At 42.5% G+C, this 20,566-nt stretch overlaps 1 protein-coding gene across 1 annotated transcript in view; it reads right to left on the bottom strand.

Annotated features, from left to right (window-relative positions):
- LOC109852306 overlaps window positions 1–20,566 on the bottom strand; it is a 165,546-nt gene that overhangs the window by 33,604 nt on the left and 111,376 nt on the right. The window contains exons 3-4 of the mRNA XM_020423346.1: window positions 4,350–4,663; window positions 3,709–3,888 (exon numbers count right to left, since the gene is read on the bottom strand). Coding sequence (XP_020278935.1) covers window positions 3,709–3,888; window positions 4,350–4,663 — 494 coding nt within the window. The remainder of the gene's footprint in view (window positions 1–3,708; window positions 3,889–4,349; window positions 4,664–20,566) is intronic.

The raw sequence follows: 20,566 nt of genomic DNA, 5'->3' as shown, positions 1-20,566 counted from the left end.
ATTATAATGCTCGAATTAAACTAATTTTCATGAATTAAATTACGAGTTTATGGAATAGCACTATTGCGCGAATATTCCAAGGTAAAAATTGTTTTGAAAAAACAATAACACAATAATAATTTATATTTGTTATTTCCGGAAATGTGTGTAAAATAATATCAACAAATTTTATTGTCAGTTTTACAATATAAATTGTTTCACAAATTTGTAATAAATAATAAATGTCGTTGCGCAATTAAGTTTAATTTGAACATAGCGAGAAATATGAATTTGTGAGTAATAGTGGAGAGAAATACTTTCGGCGCGCAAAACTAATCAGTTTTCTAATATTTTCGCCGATGTAAAATTGATTCACGGACGCGCCATTTTCGCGTCGATTTAGCTAATTTCGCAATAGCTAGACCGCCTGTAGACCTCAATTTATCCATATCCGGTGGCTCACACTCCAGCACGTCCGCGCAAGCAAGCCTCAGGAGACACTAATTATCCTCACACGAACGACCGTACTCGAGAATAATTAACACTTCGCGCGCGCATTAGCCGCCCGTAAAATTGCGCGCGCGAGGTCAACATTAACAATTGATGATCGACCAGAATAAATATTGGCCGTCTGCAAACGTTGGCCGGTTTCCATCCGAGCAGATAACTCCGTGTTTAAGAAGTAAACATTATCCCGCGATGGAGGTGTAGCTGTCCCGATAACACACCGCCGGAAGAAAAAGAAGTATCATTAGATAATTTAACTTCTTCTGGAAAAAATTGAGAGAGCATTATACTTTTTTACGTGTTGCCATTTTAACTTCGTTCATAAAACTGTCCGAATGACACTATCGTGTTTATTAGAGTTTAGTATAAGATTTACTCTCCGCTACACGCAACTTTTTTGTGTGAAAAATTCAACACGAATAAATAACCAACTGGTTTAGAGTTTTTTTTATATTAGTAAGTTACAAAGTCACTTGAGAATTAATCCGAAATTGTTCTATGTTGCGATTCGTATAATTGGATCAGTACGCACTTTTGGGGGAGGGAAAGAATTTATAATCTTAAATCTGTTTATACTTTTTAATTAGATTTCTCTTTCCTGTTTTCCTTCCTTCTATGGGATTAATTATGTTGATGTTTTTTTTCAAACAGTAGAGTGCGCGTCACAAATTTGATTTTTGCAATGCGCTTCTAACGACGAAATAAAATCGTTTTACATATGCACATTATAAAGTTCGTTCTGTCTTTCACAAGAGGTTCTCACCTACACTGAACTTATTTATCATGGATTATTAAATTACACGCTAAATTATTGTAATTTATAAACTGAATAACGATGGTTATCGCGACGTGGTTCAATGTTGAATGAACATATGATTCGATTATTCTAAGTTCTCCAATTTATACGTGCTTTTTATTGTTGGAAGCTCTTCAGCAGTCAAGTGGCGTAAACAAACGTCCTCGAATTTCGCGAAGCCGGACACTTTGGGGTGATAATGGGCGCGTTGTTGTACGAAATGGGCATTACATTAGGCGGTCTGATTTTCAGTTTAATGGAGTTCCGGAAGCGTGAAGTTTAATGGAAACAGCGGGGTCGCGAGCACAGTTGCGAGTAACTCTCCTTCTCGATGGGGCTGAAACTGGCTCTTGATAGCTACTCGTGAAAACACGTTGGGAGCGAAATAAAATGACGCGTATATTACACGCGACCGTGTAAATTTTACATTTTACACGCCAAAAAATACGAACAAGCGAGGAAAAAAAACTGTATGCGCGGCAAAGCACCTTGTGACGCGAATGTTTTTTTTCAAATAAAATCCCCATTTATTTACATTATCTCCACTAGTGCCATTAAGTACAGCTTACTATCAGAGATATGTACGCATACTCGAACACATACATACGTGGATCGAACAAGTAATTAAAATTAAACATGCAATTACTAAAATTAAAGATGAAAATAATGAAGAAAACAAATTTGCTTTGGAAAAAAGCGTATCTATAAAATTTTACTATTCGGCTGTTTCGGGATCGCTTCCTGTTTGTTAGAAATTTGTCGCGAATTTGTCGGAACGATTTACGCAAGTAATTACGCAATCATAATCAGGAAAAAGTAATCGACAAGATTGACGAGAGGAAGCAAGAGAAAACGAGCTGGTACGAGAAGGTATATCGGATTAGCGACGAAAGTTTGGTAATTAAGTGGTAAGTGAGGCCGGGGGAGGAATTTAGTAGGCACTCGGTCCCTTATGGAAAAGCGCAAGTGGAAGCGACACGAGTCAAAGGCAGGTCGGAAGCAAAGAGGGCGGATGACATAGAAGATGGGATGGACCGTAGGTAGAGATAATTAGCGAGTTAATACGAGTCGTTGCCTCTCAAACTTTGTTACCGCAAGTACCACGTGTCGTCGCGCGGTTGGAAAGAAAATCTTGAAAAAATATTTGAAAAAAATTTAGCTACACGAAATTTTTCACCCGAACAACGACTTTATCGCGCGTTCTCTTTTATAATTTACGATAAAAATATTTCTAAATATTTGGTCGAATATTGAATTTTAACGAGTTGCGAGAGTAAGAGATTTACGTAAGAGACATCGTCAGATCTTGAGATATAAATTTTCGAAATATTTCACGTACATAATCCGTGGCGAAAAGAACTGGATTCGAGATATCAGTTCGGCAATAAGATGGAAAATACTTCACGAGAATAGACTCGATGTATAAAAACGAAGGTGGAGGAAGGAACTTGCTTGCGTAGCAAGCGGGAAACAAATATTTACGCAGAGAGCCGAGTCGTCTCTTCTTTTACGTCGGAAATATATTTAATATTAACGACAATGAAAAGAGAGAACGGGGATAAGAAAGGGTAATTGAGGGATAGAAAGTCCCGGCAACGCTTTTTTTTAAAACAAAGTCACACAAATCGAAAATATTGGCGTGTGTATTTCGTATGAATATTTGATTTGTTCCATCAATCAACTTGTCCGCTCTTCTGTTTGTAAATCCCAATGCAAACACGTAATTTTAATGTTGCGCCGCTTATCCCCGCTATTAAAAAATTGGCAAATAATGGTGAGTCCTCTGCTTCGCGTTTATCGATTCGTCTTGCGTAAAAAACAACTTAGATTGGTTAAACACAGCGAACGCAATTAATCAGTTTTATGCTGAAACTGATATTGTCAGCGCGCGTTTATTACGCGGTGTATCAATACCGGGGAAATAATTTAATGGAGAACGCTATTACATCGGAACCCCGGCGATGTTCTTTTAATAGTGCTGCTACGCGTTACACGGCTATTTTACCGGAACGACAAAAGAGCTCTCGTGCAATCGGGGATATTAAATGCATAAAAGGGACGAGATAATATCGAACCATCAAAAAGAGACAGGTAATATAATTTATATGCGCGTCTAATTTAAAAATAAAAAAAATAAAAAAAATAAAACTAAAAGAACTGAAACACAGTTAATTGATAATAAAATCCATTTATTTTATTGCTTTGTAACAATTCCGCGATGGAAATGGAAAATTTTCCGTTTTACGCCATTTTCAGACATTTATATTTATTTATTTACAAAAATTAATGTTTATATAAGACAAATTCAAAAATTTCATTTCTATTGCGATTTTCTAATTACTGTCTTACGCAAGTGAGCGAATTAACGCGGAGAAGTGATACACAGAGAGCTGCAGCTCTCGCACGTGCGAGATGTACATACGCACCTTGGTAAATGTGAGGGTAGCTATCGGTGGTAGACGAGGTAGATTCGGATAATAGAAGCTTCCCGCGGGATGCGCCGGATATCGGGATGTGATCCTGTAAGCGATTCCTTGGGGCTGCGTCGGCCAGTTGGCAGCCGTGAATGTAAAGCCGTTATCCGTACCGCCATCCAGTGGGTCGAGCTGTTAAAAAGAGAACACAACAGAAGGTGGTTTAAACGGGCGCGTTTTCTCTCTCCGAGCGGATTCGCGAATTTTAACGGAGGAATGACAGAGGAGGGGGAAGAATGCGGAGAGCAATTTGCGAAGGTAAATGCATAAATTATGCTTCGCGGCTGATGCTCGCGGATGACGTCTCTGAATTTGCGAAAACTGATACAAACGCGATTCACATTTTACGCGCACGCCCCATCGCTCAAGATATTCGAGACATTCTATGTCCGCTTTGATATTTATAAAAATTTATCGATATATTTTATATTATATTTATTTTAAATAGAAAAAATGCAGGTTTGCATTGCGCAACTTTATTTTATCTTAATTCTATTTTAATCTCATCTGTCACGAGAGCGCGCACGCGCGCGGTTTTGCACGATCGTATTGACACATTGATTTCCGTGCGCGTTACTGCCAAATGTAATTACCTCCACGGTGACGGTATCGACCCAATTGCCTTCGACGCACAGTTGGAAGGAATCCACCCCTACAAACCAATCGGGGCTGGGATTGATGCGCGCCATAATGCTAATCAGAGTGTGATTGCCGTCGAGGAAGGCCCGAGTGATGCTCGTGCCCTCGCCCTGAGGGATCGGCGGGCCGGTGAAAGAATGCAGACTATTGGGCGAATCTCCGTCCGCGTCCAGTCCGTCGGCTCTGCCGGTCTCCACGTAAAGTCTGGCCCCCGTGGACAGCCGTTCGCCCAATCTGTACAGAGTGTAAGTCGAGTCGTGCGTCCGACCTGCAACACAAAACCGACCTCGTTTATTTATTTATTTACTTAGCGTGTGAATTGAGCACACTTCACGGTAGTTTTTCGCGTTAGAGACGACAATTATACCGTTGCGTAATCATTTATATCTAAGCCGCGACGAAACAAGCACCGGCAATGCAAATGCGCTTAACGATCAATTACTCCTGCCAAGTAGCCCGATTCCGGAAAACGTTCCGTCGCTCGTCCCGCTTTCGTTTGCGGGTCCGCGCTAAATAGCGCGCGTTCAAGGCGCTTCGTTAGCGGCGATTCGCTCCTTTTGTAGTCGCGAGCAGCCGCGGAAGACGGAAGAAGACATCTCCCCGAGATAGCCGAATTAATGCTGAGAGGGAGAGAGAAGAGCGCTGAATTTATAGTCAATTAATGCACCACTCGAGACTCGTTATTCGCCATCCCGGAAATAATGCGCCACCCCTAAGGGATACGTCCGCGTGTACATGCATATATATGTGGGTGTGTGTTAGAAATCATAACGCACAAGAGATAACGATAGTATATATTTCGTAACTACTATTGACATACATACACAAAAGTCATTCGCAGGTTTATTTTTTGAAATATACCAAAGCTTCTATAAAAAAAATAGCAACAGTTACGATTTGGATTTCCACGTAGAAATCGTCTCTTTGTCAGTCACTCCACGATTTTCGATATACCTTTTACATACACGTGCCGGGAGGGTCTACAATTGCAATACTGAAAAATCCCTCGGACGCGATCCTTCACGGCGCGACCCTTCGACTCGCCGTGTCTCGTCGGTTTCACCCCGCGCCTGCATTCATCGTCACGCGCGATTTAACGATCGATCGGCAGCGAATAAACGACGGACGCGGGGCAGGATTCCGCGTCTCTGAAAAACTAACGTCGCGCTCCAGACGGGATTGTGGCCTGGGTATTGTGCAGCTCTCGTCCGTTCGTTTCTCTTTCCTTCTTCCATCCGCATCGGTTCTTTTTTTTTATCATGGATCCGCGGAATTTTAACCACGACTCGGGCAAAACACCCGACGCAATTAAACGTCACACGTCGCAAACTCTCGGAAATCTTGGGGAGAGTTTTTTTATCGTATCTCTTTTTCGAACGCGACAATAACATCACATTTGTATATTTGCAGGTAAAACACACAATGTTTAATCAATCGAGTCTTAGTATAAATTTGTTTAATAATTCTCTCTTGGTGTAAAAAAATTTAAAACAATTAAAATACTTTATCTTACCAGAAAAAGCGGATGTAAATAATCACAATCTATTCTCTCGATATTGATTGTTGCCACTTTTATCTCGACGCTGATTAGACGTTTCTAGGATGTGTTGCTCGATTTATGTCGTACATATCAAGACGCACGGTATATACCAATATATAAAAAATTTTCTTTTTTACTCTGTTTCTTGTCACGTGACCGTACTTTAGTCACGTTTTTAAAGACACGTGACTTTAGTCACGTGTTGTTTTTTACTCTTTCCTCTCACTATTTTTCGAGTTTGTTTTTCATGTGTTATTTCTGACATCTCTCATATATGTATAACCTTTTGTTAAAGGTCATTGACTTTTCGTTAAAGGTCACTGACCTTTCGTCAAAAGTCATTGACCTTTTATATGGTTTGTAAGATGTATATATACTAGCTGTCATCACGGTAACAGGTTGTGTTTACTGACATAACACGTTAAAATAAAAATAATAAGAGCGTGCGCGTAGCACGCGCCTATGTAGTGCTAGTTTTTACAAAAACTTGGATTGAAAATCGGAGTTCTATACATGGATCGCTCGTTACAATTCAATAATTGCGCGCAGCGTTGTGCGAGCTTTCGGAAATGCACATCGATTCCGATTGTATTTTTAATGCGTTTGGATATTCGGTAAAATATTACGCGCCATGCGGTTTCTCATTCCCGCGAACAAACCTGAAATGTAGCCTTTCAAAGGGATCGAAATAGTTCCCGTGCCGGTGGTGCACGCCGCAGTGGTCGCGTCGAGTTCGAGAAGGATGAGACGTAATTAGTTACGAAATTAGTGGAAACCGCGAGGGGTATGGACTCTGCGTGCGTTGGCAGACTTTATGCAAAGTCTAGAACAGTCTGTTTCGCTGCAATTTCTGTAGAAAATCGAAATTTCTACATCGATCGCGGCTGAAAATCGTTTCGACATCGAAAAGAAACGCGAATTCATTAGCGAAATTATTTATTATATTTTATACAATATCCCTCCCTAAAAGAAATAAATTTTTACAGTCAGACATGTATTATAATAATAATTTTATCGGAGAAATAATGTTGTGTAACACATAAGTTTTCAAATTAATTATGCACTTGTGTAAAATTTGTATATTTTTTGCAGAACAATATATCAAGTTCAATTTTCGCGCTTCGTTATATGTAATGGGTTACGACACTTCTATTTTAACGACGACGGTAATTGTATTTCTCAAACAAGAGGAAAATATGTTTCCTGAATTCGTGTCGTGTATCTTTTTCGTTCTCAGTTAATTCCTAATTAATCCGTCTTCGCAGCGCGAGCTAATCCGGACTTGGCCAAAATATCATGCTGTTTCTCTCTCTCTCTCTCTCTCTCTCTCTTTCGCGAAAGTAAGCTGAAAACGCCATTAGAGTCGACTCGCGGGTTAAATTGGCGTCGTTAATTAGATTAATTAGTATCGACCCGTCTCTCGCAGCCGCGCTCCAATCTGATCCCCGTCTGTCTTGCGGCGTCTTACGCCTCAGCGTCTTATACAATCGCTCGCCCCGGGGCCGCGAGCAGAATTTATGAATGAATATTATTCCCGTCTCTTTGAGACTCTATCTGTCTCTAACCGGTCGGTAATTTTATCAGGACTTAAATAGACGTTGATTCCATCCCGCAAATTACATTCGCAAACAGTGGCGTTTTATTAATTCCGCTCGTTACCAGCAGCTAAGTCGGAGCGGGAGCCTCTTTTCACCGGGCACTTCGTTCTCTTACGTGACCTTGTATTAATGATCGCTATTCAGGGAAATGTTCCAGGGGTTGTGTCTGCTTTATGTTCCGCGCGGATTACAGAAATAAAAGATAAGAGAAAAGGGAGAACGCGTGGATATAAATGTAAGATAGCGTTTCATAAAATTTGAGGAAGCGCGGAAGCTCGAGATCGGGAGTAAGCGGAAAAATAAAACTGCGAAACAAATGTGGCGCTTTGAGTTGACGTGTGCGAGTTGGTTCCCTTCGATTTTCGAATGTGTCTTCGTTCTCCCGACACACGTCGTGAGAAATAAACGTCGTGTGAATTGCCAACGCGGATACAAATCGGCGAATTTCATTCCGACGGTCAACTTGAACGGTTTTATTTATACATTTTCACCGACAATCGCACATGCAAGTCTTACGCGATTCACGACAGTTTTCCGTCGAAGAGGAAGGGAGAACGCGCGATAAGAAACTGATCATTGAGAGATACATTATATAGGAACCAAGCGGAGCAAGCTTCCGCTGTCGATACAGATATCGCGGATTTGCACGTGAGTCTTCTCTTGGCGGAATAAATAAGAAATTCGATTCGATCGACCAAGCGGAACTGTGCACCTCCGCCATTCATTTTCTTTCTTTCTTTTTTTCTTCCTCTCCCGCGACATATTCCCGAACGGTAAGAACGAGAAGGGGTCTCTGGTAAACCCGGAAACGAAGATTGACGACACAAGTGAATGTGGGCTCGCGGTCCCATTCGCGAAATTCAATGTCGCCGAATTTAAACTTCTGATTGAAATCAATTCGACTAATGATCGTCGCGATTTATCTTGTCAACGAGTTTCGCGCAAGTAGTCGCTTTCTTTCGCTACAATTGTGTCTTTGAAACTTCTCTTGTATCTAACGTGTTAAGATTTTGTAGGCTGTTGTAGAAGAATACATGATAAAAATTAAATAATTAATTAAATAATTTATTGGATGAAACGTTGTAATCGCGTTTTTCCGAAAAATCACTCGTCTACAGACTTTAAACGTGCATTTCGCTCTGCTTTCGAATTTCGGGCCGGCGGCACTATATCAAAGCTCGTATCTTAAAGCGGTCGAATTCCTGATGAACAAGGGGGATAAGAACAATGCGGGCACGGGGGATAGGACCTTTTGGATTGGCTCGTGGCGCTTCATTCAACAAAATCGACCAGGCCGTAATTGAAATGCGAACAAAGCTCGCTCGTGACAATGCGCGACCTTTAATTAGTGCCGCGGCCGAAGAACGCGCCACCGATGAGGGCGAGGGTGAGTCCTCTGCTCGTCGAACGACGAACTTATCCGTTTCCGTGAGTTCGGCAAGCGCTTAGAGCAAACAAGCGTGATTTGACAAATTGCTCGCGCGAACGCGCCTCGGAGGGAAGAGAGCGAGGGGTCGTTTATTTCGTCGGGCTGAAGAATGAACGTCTTCGTCGGCATCGAGATTGATAAATTTCGCGGATCGTCGTCGAGCAACCAGAAGGGGGTAGAAGTCGGATTGATAGTTGCAGGGAAGATAGTCGACGAGGGAGAGAGGAGGTCGAAGCGAGTTTCGAGCCGACTGTAATGTTTTCAGTTCCTTCGACCGAGGAAAAGTCCGGATTATACTCCGGATGAAAATCCGAGCAAAGAGAAGAAGACGTTTCCCCGCCGCTTCCGCCGGGCGGCGGTTCTTTGTTCGTCTTCATCTTCCCCGGAATTGGCGTCTGAAACAACTTTTCAACTTTCCCCGAAAGATAGAAAAAGAGAAAGAAAGAGAAAGGAAGAGAGAAAGAGAGAGAGAGAGAGAGAGAGAGAGAGAGAGAGAGAAGTGATCGCGCGGTCGGAGTTAGAAGAGAAATTCCGTCAGACTGGTAGCAGCGAGAGGTTACTGTATGTATTCGGGATTTGATCCACGCGAAACTCGATTCTAGATGGCACCCTCTTGAACGTGTAGATTACAAGAAACTGAGGTCTGACTGAGGTCTGACTGAGTCTCAACGATGCAACGTATGCCGCAATATATTAACACAAGCACAATATTTATTACATATATTTAAGCAATTATTTATCTTAAATTAACTTCAAAACGAAATATGAACCGACAATATTCGAGTTTTATTTTTATTCAGGTGATATTCCAGTCACGAATATTAATCTTAATAACATTCGATTCGATTTGCAGTTCTTTTCAAATGTCCTTTACGCTTCCTTTGACGTACTCTGTAATACTCAAGGATTTTATTTTATTGCACGATCTCTTATATTATCCCTTCGTTCTCTCGAACACTTCTTCTTCGCGCGCTTCTTTGTTCGGGACGTTTGTCGAATATCCATTTACACGCGCAGCTCGCAGGAGAACTAATAAATAGTATCGCGGAACTTTTTTATCATCGCGCTACTGCGGCTGTTTAAGGCGATGGGCTGTTTCTTAAGTTTTCGCTGCTTCGACCGAACGCGCGCGCGTATGTGTCTGTGTGGGTGTGTGTGTGTGTGTGAGTCATCGTTTCTTCGGGCGCGTAATTTACACGCGGCGATATATTTTTCCTCACGCGAAGCCGTAGTCTCCATTATCTTCGCTCCACTTTTCACGCGGCCAAGCTTTAATACACGTAAGGATTTTATTTCGGTATGCGATTACCATCGCGTTTGTGAGAAAACCTATTTCTTCGCGCGAGCTGCTCTCTCTCTCTCTCTCTATTCTAGCTGAATATTATTTCATATAAGTATCTAGTTCGTAAGAAATAACAATAAAAGAAAGACTTTATTCTAGCTACTGAAGATTGTAGCTGCTATTTTACATTATACGGTGCGTTTCTCTTTCTGCAGGCGCACGTAATGTCAAGGGAACAGTTAAAAAAAACACAATTAATAATAATGTGTATAATTAAAATTAAATTTTACTTCGCTAATTGCACTGCCATTTCATTAGAAACTGCAGCAGGCAGCCATTCTCTTTTATTCCGTCTTTCAAGACGCACATTTTACGCCAATGTTCCTTTATTTAATCCGCTCAACTTGTATCTCTTGGCGAACACGCTTTGTGAACTCGCGCGCTCGCGCTTATTCACACGCAAACTTTTTCTTATATATTTTTTTTTATAGATGTATATATAAAAAAAAATGTATTTTTGCTGCGATATTTTGCAAGTGACGCGAAAACGATACAGTGACATCCTCATCACATCGGCGAACCTGAAGAAAAGTTGCGAAAAGCCGTCGGGCGTGTTCAATAAAAATCGTGATACGCCGTGAACAGATTGGCCTAGTTTTCGTACAATTTCGCGGCGATAAAGTCGGAGAGGAGCTTTTACTGCGCTGACATATCACGCGGCGAAAGAAATTTATGCGCAGCCGTGCGGCCAATAAATCGCATCTATACTTTCGTATATACGGTCGTTTGAATGGACAGCAGCGACAGCAACTTAATCCTTAAAACATGAAGATCGAAAGCGATTCGAGCCACATTTATATTCTTTATTTCTCCATTACACGATTTAGTAAACACCGTAAATTACGAAAGAAAAAATATCGAGACAATATTTTTTCAAAATTTCTTCTCGTTATACACCATTTGAGCAATGAGTTAAAATCTCTGTTCTTCAGAATTTTTGTCAAAATCTCTCTTTCTGTCTTCTTAATCAATTAATATCGTCTCCAAACTTGCCCCTAATTCACCAGATCCCTCGCGCATTAAATTAGAACCACTATACTCTCGGAAGTGGATCGGCGGGTGTGTCGCCCGCGCGAACTTAATGAAGCATACGGGGCTCTCCATTTTGGACGCCGACGCCAGACTACGTAATAATACGGAGGGTGAATCTACTCCTCTCTCGCGTCGTACTTGCGCGCACGTGCGTATGCGCGTTTCGTATAGGTTGCAGGTGCGGACTCGGCGTTGGTGGCGCAGAGGTTGGCGAACACACGGGTGACGGTTACGGAGGATTTCTCGAGGCCGGTGGAGATCGAGGGGGTGGTGCAAGAGGCGATGTATATATGTTTGGTAGAGAGAAGCTCTCGAGCGAAGTCTCTCGGTGGGTGTAGCGCGCGCTCCAACTTGATACAACTTTCCTAACAAGCCGGTCTTAACTCGGCGCAACCGCGAGACGTCTGTGCATCGCGTGCAACTGCGCCTCGCACTGCATCTTCTCCTCCTCCGCCGTCTCCACACCTCCTCTTCTGAAGAGCGCGTGTCCTCGCCACCTGCATCTGCACGAGAGATCTCCTTCTCGTGAGGCTCTCGGAATGTATGAGACGCAAGCGCGCGAAGAGGCGGAACGTGTTTCCGCAAAGTGGATAACCCAATTCCGCCGCGACAGCGGACTTGTTGTTTCGCGCGCCGCGGCCAGTTTCGCATATTTCGCGTATTTCGATTCGACTTGCAGCATCCGTGGCGCCGCCAGAGACGTGAGAGTCTTGTGAGAAAAAAATACTCTCTTGAATCGTGTTCGCGATCATCTGTTTTTCATCGATTCTGTTTTTAGAACGTTTCTTGCGCTGCATGTACGATAAAATAAATAATTTGAATCGTGATATTTTATCAAGCGAGATTCGATTGAAGATAATTCGATTTTATTCGAAAATAGGATTTGTTGCGATTAAAACACACATTTTCATTAGTAAAAAAAAGAAATGTTTTACAATCTCTTGGCGAAATTCGAGCAGTAATATTTCACATACAATTATCGAATTATTATTACATGTTTAGATCTCATTACGCGCACAAGTGAGAATGTGTGTGTGTGCGCGCGTGTGTGTAGTGTGTGATCTGGAAGATTACGCTTTTATTGCGAAGTGAAATTTACGTGTAGATTTAGCTGTTAACTCCGCTTGGATTATTGTGCTGAATATTGAATTAAAATGAATTAATTACGTGCGTGTGGGAAAAGAGGTTACAATGGAATTATATAATTACACAGAAATTTGCAGTCTAATATCTTGACAGACGATGTATTTTGCAGCTACATGAATATGTGATATGACGGTCGAAATAATTATGGCGAGATACCTATCGCAATCGAACACTCCGATGTGTAATACAAATACAATGAGCGAAACATCATGTCGAATTTAACAATAGACCGGAGATGAATGTGAAAAATACATATAGTCTCTTCAATCGAGCGTCTTTAAAAACGCTCTTTTCTTCGTCTTGTGAAAGTGTTCGGGAAGATTTGCAGCTACCGGAATTTGAAACTTCCGTCCGTCGCAGTCGATTTACTGTCGTAGATCGGGCGCGTCGCGCTATCTGTATAAAGTGCGATACGCTCTCTTTCCCTTCCTCTCTTTCTTTCTCTCTCTCTCTCTCTCTCTAATATCGATCCGTTTTCTCTCTTATCGATGAACCGGCAAATGGATGGCGTTTTCCCGGAAATGGGGCATTTCGAATGCCGAAAATTGAGAGCGACCACCAGTGCCCCAGATGGCGGCAAACGAAAAGGGGTTTACGAAGCGCACCGGCGTCTAGGAAGGAAATGAACACTCGTGCTCGCTTAGATTCATCGGGGAACGAGTGATTATTGAACTGCCGTAACCGAACGGTGACGGCAAAGGTCGTCGTCGATTGCCGATGAGACGAATGAGGTCCATATTGCCGGCCGCGCTGGGACCTCCGAACGGGGATGGGTCGGTCGGTCGATCGGTTTGCCGGCGAAATTTATCGGAAACGGCAATTAACGTGCATCAAACGAGGCGATCGATGACGAGACGTCGCGCGAATAATTTCGCTCTCGGGAAATACAAATGATGCGCCCGGTAAACGGGTTGTTGCCGAATACCGGTCAGGCGAAACAAACACGCGTCAGAGTGGTTAACGAAGTGCCTCGCAGCGAGTGTATGTCGTAATTGCAGTTTATGGATAGTGATAGATTGCAAATATTCTGGGACATGAGAGTTGTATTGATTTTTCTTTATTCACGAAAATGACTATTTTGAGACGAATGAAACGTGCAAGAGTTAGTAGTACTTCGTTGTTACAGATAATTTTTTCCAAAAATAGATTTAAAACCTAGAGGAGGTTCTTAAAACTCTCGATCTGGATGACGTGCAATTATCATATTGCGACGTCGTAATTTTTAACACGAGATGATCTTCGTTGCGGCTTATTTTTATCGATTGCTGCAACGCGGAGAGGAGGAGTTTGCCGCGAGGGAAAAAAATGCTCGCGTAATATCAATATTTGCACAACCCGATGCGCCCGATGGAATAATCGTTCGTTCGGGACGATGCGACGCGACCGCGCCGCGAGCAGCCACGTAACGCGGTCGCCGAATTTATCGGTAACAATAACTAATTTCCCGTGAAGCCGTATAAATTATGAATGTCGTTTCCCCTCGCACCCTTCGCGCTTCCCTTCGCGTCGCGATAGGGTGCGAGCGAGCACTCGCGATAGGAGTGCGTCGCGATTGCCGTAAAACGCGACACGGGAGAGAGTGTGTTACGAGCCGTGACAAACAAACGGACCTCTAACGAACCGGCCAGCCCCGTCTGGGCGCGAATGGCATTGTGGCACAATACGTCGCGAATCGCGCCGAAATGGCGCGTATTAGTTGCTCGGCTGGCCGCGCGTTATTTCGCAATTCGAAGCTCAATTGAAATTCGCAGTTAAGACAAATAGGAACTAATATCAAATCTTTTCGTCGTTAAATCGGTATTGAAAACTGTAACGTATTATATGTGACTCTTTAAAAAGCAAAGCAAGAAAAGTAAAACAAAAAAAATTCAATTATTCAACAATAGTGATTTATTACTTTTGCTATTTTTAGTTCGCCGATTCGTGTCGTAAGGGTCGACGTCGTTTTTGGAACGATTGAAACGCGCTCGATAATTGTTTCGAGCGCTGAATAAATTACGACAGTTCTCTCCCGCCTGTCGATCAAGGAAAATTTTCTGTGAAATGACACGTATGTGTAAAATCCGCTCCGCGAATATATTGCGCGCGATTTGACGCGACTGCAGCGTGAAAACCGTGTGCAAACGAGTTGGCGTACCGTAAACACGTACATACATATACAGGTATATTCGCGAGAAGTGAGTATCCCGTTTCGCAATTCAGCGCGAAGCGCTTGAAACGACGCGTATTAGCGCTCCGCGAGTTCACCTGTCATTCGATTAGAAATTCGAAACTGAAACAATTCCGTCCGCGTTAAACCGCCCGCGTGTTTGCGGCCGGAGATAACGATCGCAGCGTCACCGAGAGACCGATGTTTCACAAAACTATATAGCGTCACAGAGAGACGTATCTACGAAGAGAGCAACTCCACATAATTGGAACGACTCGACGCTGCTTCCCGTCCGTTAAATTTTTTTCCGACGCGATCTCTGTGAAATATCAAGCGAAACTTTTACAACAGAATTTCCTAATTTAAAACTTAATTACCTCGAGATCCCGTTAAGAAAAGCTGAAAAATATAATTTCGTCCGCGAAGAAACGTTGCGCAACACACATCGAGCTCACGACAGATGCGGTCTAAAGTAATTGGAATCGGTTACCGATAACCCGCCGCCGAAATTCGCACACGTGTGCCTATTTCGCCGCCATTTCGTGCCGCGTCGTTGCTCTTGCGCGGCACGTACCGCGAGTGAATTACATCGAATAAATATTTTGCAACGAACACTTCGCCAGGCGCGAGCACACGGCGTGGCCGGCAATTTAATCTTATCGAGCATCACCGAGCGCGTGTTTCGTTTTCGGGGGATGCATCGGCGAATTATTTCGGCTGCGGCGTTAAACGCTGATTGGTCGCGCGCAGCACGCCGCGTTGTTTATCGGCCGATGCAGTTGTGGCACATCGACGCGACGACTCTCACGCGCGTTTGAAAGTTTAAACTCGTCGCATAAAATGCGAACATACATTTGCCGCAATGAATCGCGCACGCAAAACTCTGGTTTGCAACGATGATGACGATAATAATGGATGATGATCGCGGGCACAAATGCGCGATTTATATCGCGTTCATGTTGCGCGCGTGATTTGTCCGTCGCGGGAAAATTGTGTCGACGCGAGAAAAATATCATTTGTTTCCTCTTCGTTGATGTGTTGTCGCGCGTTGTTGAAGCTCCCGCTTTCGCGTTGTCATGCGGAAATGTTTTGACACTTTCTATTAATAAATACGAGGCGATTTTTTTCAGCGCGGCGCGCGGTTGGCTAGGAATCAAATTAGTTCTGTTTGCAACGGAAGAAATGGCGAAATATTTAAAACATTTTTCGGGAACTCGATTTAAGCGCGAGGCGTGACACGCTTGGGTTTATTGTCGCGATAACGCAAAATAACGTGACGTACACGTCGAACGCTGTCAGGCGATATAAAATATAATCCAATAATCGCGTAATCGTAATTTAATACGTTTTCCGACGTGCGATGCACGGACATTTTTTTACGTATACGAGACTTCAGAAGGGAAAGAGAAACGTTTTTGGTGGGAGAGCGATGTCGGTCGCGCGAAAATTCGCACTCCCGGATATATTTTTCGAATGTTGCGCGCCGCGGATTTGTTGCGCGGCAATCAATCTGTAACGTCAAACGCGCGACTTCTTGCCCGGGAATCAATCATTAATCGCTGTCGATCCTATTCGCGTGTAGTAGATCGCGTCGAACACGGTCGCATAAATCAAGCGAATCGGAGCACTTTTTACGTTGCGCCTGACGGGGCGTTGCACGGGAAATAGCGGCGCGTACACGCGTCGATTAAAGCAATATGGTGACAAGAAAAAAGATTATCTGCGACAGCCCGCAGCGACTATTAGCAATGTCGACTCGTCTCTGTCGGTAGAAAAAAATAATCGCTCTCTTCAACGAGAGATTTTTATGCGACGCGTGCGGAGAAAATCAATAACAGAGGAATAAAAAGAAAACGCAGCAATTAGAACATGTTTCGTAGCAAAGATCTTTTTACACGCGTGTAAGTTACACATAGGGTTAAAACATATTTTTGTAAAAGAGAAATGCTGTTGCACTTAAAAAATAACATGTCCTTTGTGTTTTCGCGCGAAAGTCTGAAACTGTGTAACAAAAAAAGAAACGTATGCGTTTCTACGAGCGCTCGCGCACGAACTGCTTAATCTGCCCTGTGTGACGAAGATACTCTTCTCTCGGCATCGCACGCGTTTTTTAATACGAGAGAGGGATGCGAAAAAGGGAACAATTTCGCGTCTTCGTGTTAAAGCGCGAATGCAATAATCTACCTTCCGCTGTTGCATCTTCTTTATGCAAGTTGCGCGCGTGATGAGTTCTCGAGCGATGAAAGAGAGTTTAGAACGGAGAAAAACGGAGAGAGAAAGAGAGATAGAGAGATGAGAGTGCAGTATCTGCTGTACCAGTGACAACCGACTAATGTGCGAGAAAATGAGAGAAATGCAAAGAGCACAAAAGCACAAAAGTTGAAAACGGCGACTCTCATAAACCCCGTTTGAATTCGGGGCATCCGCGGGCCGCGCGCGTTTTAGGCAGACTGCACGAGAGGATTTGAAACGTATTATTTTAAATAGGGCATCCAGTGTGGCCTCTAGTGCGGCACATGATACATCGAATTCAATTATGCAGACGTAACACGCAAAGTATGCCGTGTCAAAATTCTGCGGTGATGCGCGGTTATCTCTGAATTTGACGGTGCGTTTTACAAAATCAGCAATTACAATTTCTCTCATTTGTGGAATTGTATATTTGTGAAGTGAATACTTAGTATAAATTATTACTGAGAATAAAATTCTCGTGCATATTACGTGTGTCTGTGTAGAAATGAGATTCATATTTGTAGGTTTTTATATTTTTTATATAATTATGGCAATTTTTAAAATTATATTTACGTCTCTGCCTATTATATAATATCGCGAGTTCTTTTTTCTTTATTATAAATTACTTTAATATAATTACAAATGAGTTGAGTCTCTCGAGAGATGACAATGACTCATATTTTTTAAATTTCATATCTCCGTGTGAGGAATTTATACGATTAATTTTGAAGCGAGAGAAATTTTTGTGTTTATTTTATATTATATTATATTGTTCTCTTATATATGATAATAATATGCTCACGCGCGCATATTATTTTATCTTTCTCTACACTTTCTCTCTCTCTCTCTCTCTCTCTCTCCATAAGTTTCGATATTAAATTCTCGAAATGTCTGAGCGTAGGTAATGTAGCGAGAATCGCGCGCGAGCGATCACACCGGGGCGCCAAAGTCGGTGGAAACGAGCGCGCACGAAACGACCATCGAAATCTCGTCGTTCTCGCGAGCTTTCCTCTCGTTCCACTGTGTCGAAGTTCAAATGACGCGAATGAGCTTAAAGCGTTTCCTTCGCGAGTAACACCGCGCCCCACGTTGATGCGCGGCAATTGCAGAGACGACGAGAATGGGGACGGGCGCTAAAAAGTCCTGGCGTTAGTCAGGTGCGAGAGCGGCGTGGAAGAAAAGCGAGGGTGAGAACGAACGGAAGTGACGCAAAGTGAGTGCGCGAAAAAGACAGGGAGAGCGAGACAAAAGAAAGTCAACTGCTATAGGTAGAAAGGACTGAAGAAACGGGGCGAGAGGGAGGAAAGTTGCGCACCCCCGGTCTCGGAAACGTTACCCACTTATGCACGGCACATTTAACTCCATTCTGCGGTGCAAGGTGCGGGATCATCTCCGAACTCTCCATCTAGCCATCTATACGTGACGTGTGCACGGGCGCAACTTGGTCATGCGAGAGTGGTAGCCGGTAACATAATCGCTTGTTTTAACACTTGGCTTCTGCACATCGGTTGTATATAGGTTTACAAAGATGTACGAAGGACATGAGAGTGCAGTTTGCGGAAATCCTTTATAAACTTTGTTGGTGATATTATTAGGAACGATATTAGCGAGGGAATTCGACTTGTACGATCCTCTCGTTTCGCGGAGTAATTCTTTTCCTTATAGTGTGCGCGCACGTACATATATGTGTGTTTTGTACACTTTTCTTGGGATAAAAAAGATGAGTTTTCTTAAGAGAAAAGAAAAAGGAAAATACAAAACGCGAGTTTCCGCAGTTTTGCTGTATCGCGGTATCGCGTAGCGGTAGAAGAAGCGAATTTCATCCGCTGGCGAAACAACAAATGGGCGAATTTCTGTCGACCGGTTGTTCGTTATTCATGAAGCGCACCGCTTACCGATGCACAGTTCATAGTGCGTCCCGTATGTACAATACGCGGATGCGCGAGAACATATTCGTGTGTTAGCGCGCGCGTGCAGCGGCGAACACACACGTGACGCGGTCGCGCGCGTGCCACGTGGGAATATAGGAGTTATTCGTATAGACGCGAAGCGCGCTGTAATATCTCGTGTACCGGCTGTAATTCCCAATGTAGCTAACTAAGTTATGTACACACGCGAATCTGCAGTGCGCGCACGACCATGAGAATCCGAACGTGCCCGCGGCGTGCGTCGCGCGGACCACATTGTGTGTCCCGTAGACATTTTCCGGCCGGAAAAGCCGGTTTCGCTATTCAAGTCGTTTCGGAATCGGGAATCGAGACCGATATTTTGTTCGCCCGCGAGTTCAATTTTTTATTCGCGCGGAAAAATGCACGGTATTTTTTACGCACGTAACGATCGCCGTGAAAAATATACAGATACGAAAAAAAATGTGTACATCGAAGTGAACGCGCAAAAAACAAATTTGTGAAAAAGTACGTGTGAATTTTTACAAGGACAGTGTAAACGCGATATTTGTTAATGATCGTAAATGTGTAATGTTGTTTGAAAAGTAAAGAAAAAGTGTTTTTCACTGTGATATTGCAAAGAAAGATATCGATTACTTATCGATGTGGCATTTATTGTCATTGGAAGTCTTGGAATTTGAAATGTAATGTACTGTATTGACATTGTGCGATTGACAAATAGTTTGTACTCGATATCCTGTTAGCGAACAATTTTCCAAATGAGACGTTTAAAAATTGACTTGTGTATTTACAGGTCTCCAAAAAAAAGAATTGGAAAACACTTTTGAAAGGAATCAGAGGTAACGCTCGAATGATCTTAGAAAGCTCGCAACTGTCGACGAAAATAGATCGTGGATAGACGACGCGTCAGATATGGGTAAGTGCGAAGAACACTGTGACATTATATAATGTTAAACCTTAATTATATTAATATGTGCATTCGTAAATTCCGTTAAATCGATTTTACATTTAAATAATTAAATTAATTTTTATTACAATTTTTCACAATATTGTTTTGTGGTAAAAGAATAACGTTATATATTTATCGCGATTGATTTCTCCGTGTATGTTTGCGTTTGATATATTTTTCGAAAAACGCGGCTAGAATAATTTCCCGAATTTTTTCCCTAATTCGGGATTCAACGTGAGTCGCTGCATTAACAAGCGCTCGTGCGTGGTTCGTTTGTCTCGTTGAGGAAACTGCGGCACTTTCTCATCTACGAGAATGCTTCCGGCTGTGACTCAGTTTAGAAGTCGCGAGGACTTCGTTAGTGCGGCTTTTCAAGCTAAAAGTCAAACATGTAGCGAGCAGCATGGAAGGATTAGAACGCTTTGTTACTTTGTCTCTTTCGCGAGGAGGGGAAGTTAGCTTTATAGTGAAGATAAGATGTCCTACTTGTTGTTAATAAACTAAAAGCAAGCGTAGATACACGCAGAGGCCTCTCAACGTTATATTAAAAGTTAATTTTGCCAGGAGAATAATTAGAGCGAGAAAAATATTAAAAATATTCACATTTCAATCAATTTGCTTCAAAAATGTATAATGCAGTTAAATTTTCTGCATTTCCATTTTGCATAGATTTACACGTGCAATTGGTTTATAACCGCAAATTCGAATTGCAAAATAAATTTTGAGATAGCAATTTAATTTCAATTGTTAAATAATAAATTACATATGCGTAATGTATATATCTTGTCACATTGAAAGTCATGGTGATTTCACTACATTATGAGACGTGTCTATTTTGTCGAAAGAA

This window comes from Pseudomyrmex gracilis, unplaced genomic scaffold (assembly GCF_002006095.1).
Source record: "Pseudomyrmex gracilis isolate BER0280 unplaced genomic scaffold, ASM200609v1 scaffold_27, whole genome shotgun sequence".
NCBI classification, from domain to species: domain Eukaryota; kingdom Metazoa; phylum Arthropoda; class Insecta; order Hymenoptera; family Formicidae; genus Pseudomyrmex; species Pseudomyrmex gracilis.
The sequence above is the reverse complement of the archived record's forward strand: the minus strand, read 5'-3'. Positions and strand labels throughout refer to the sequence as shown.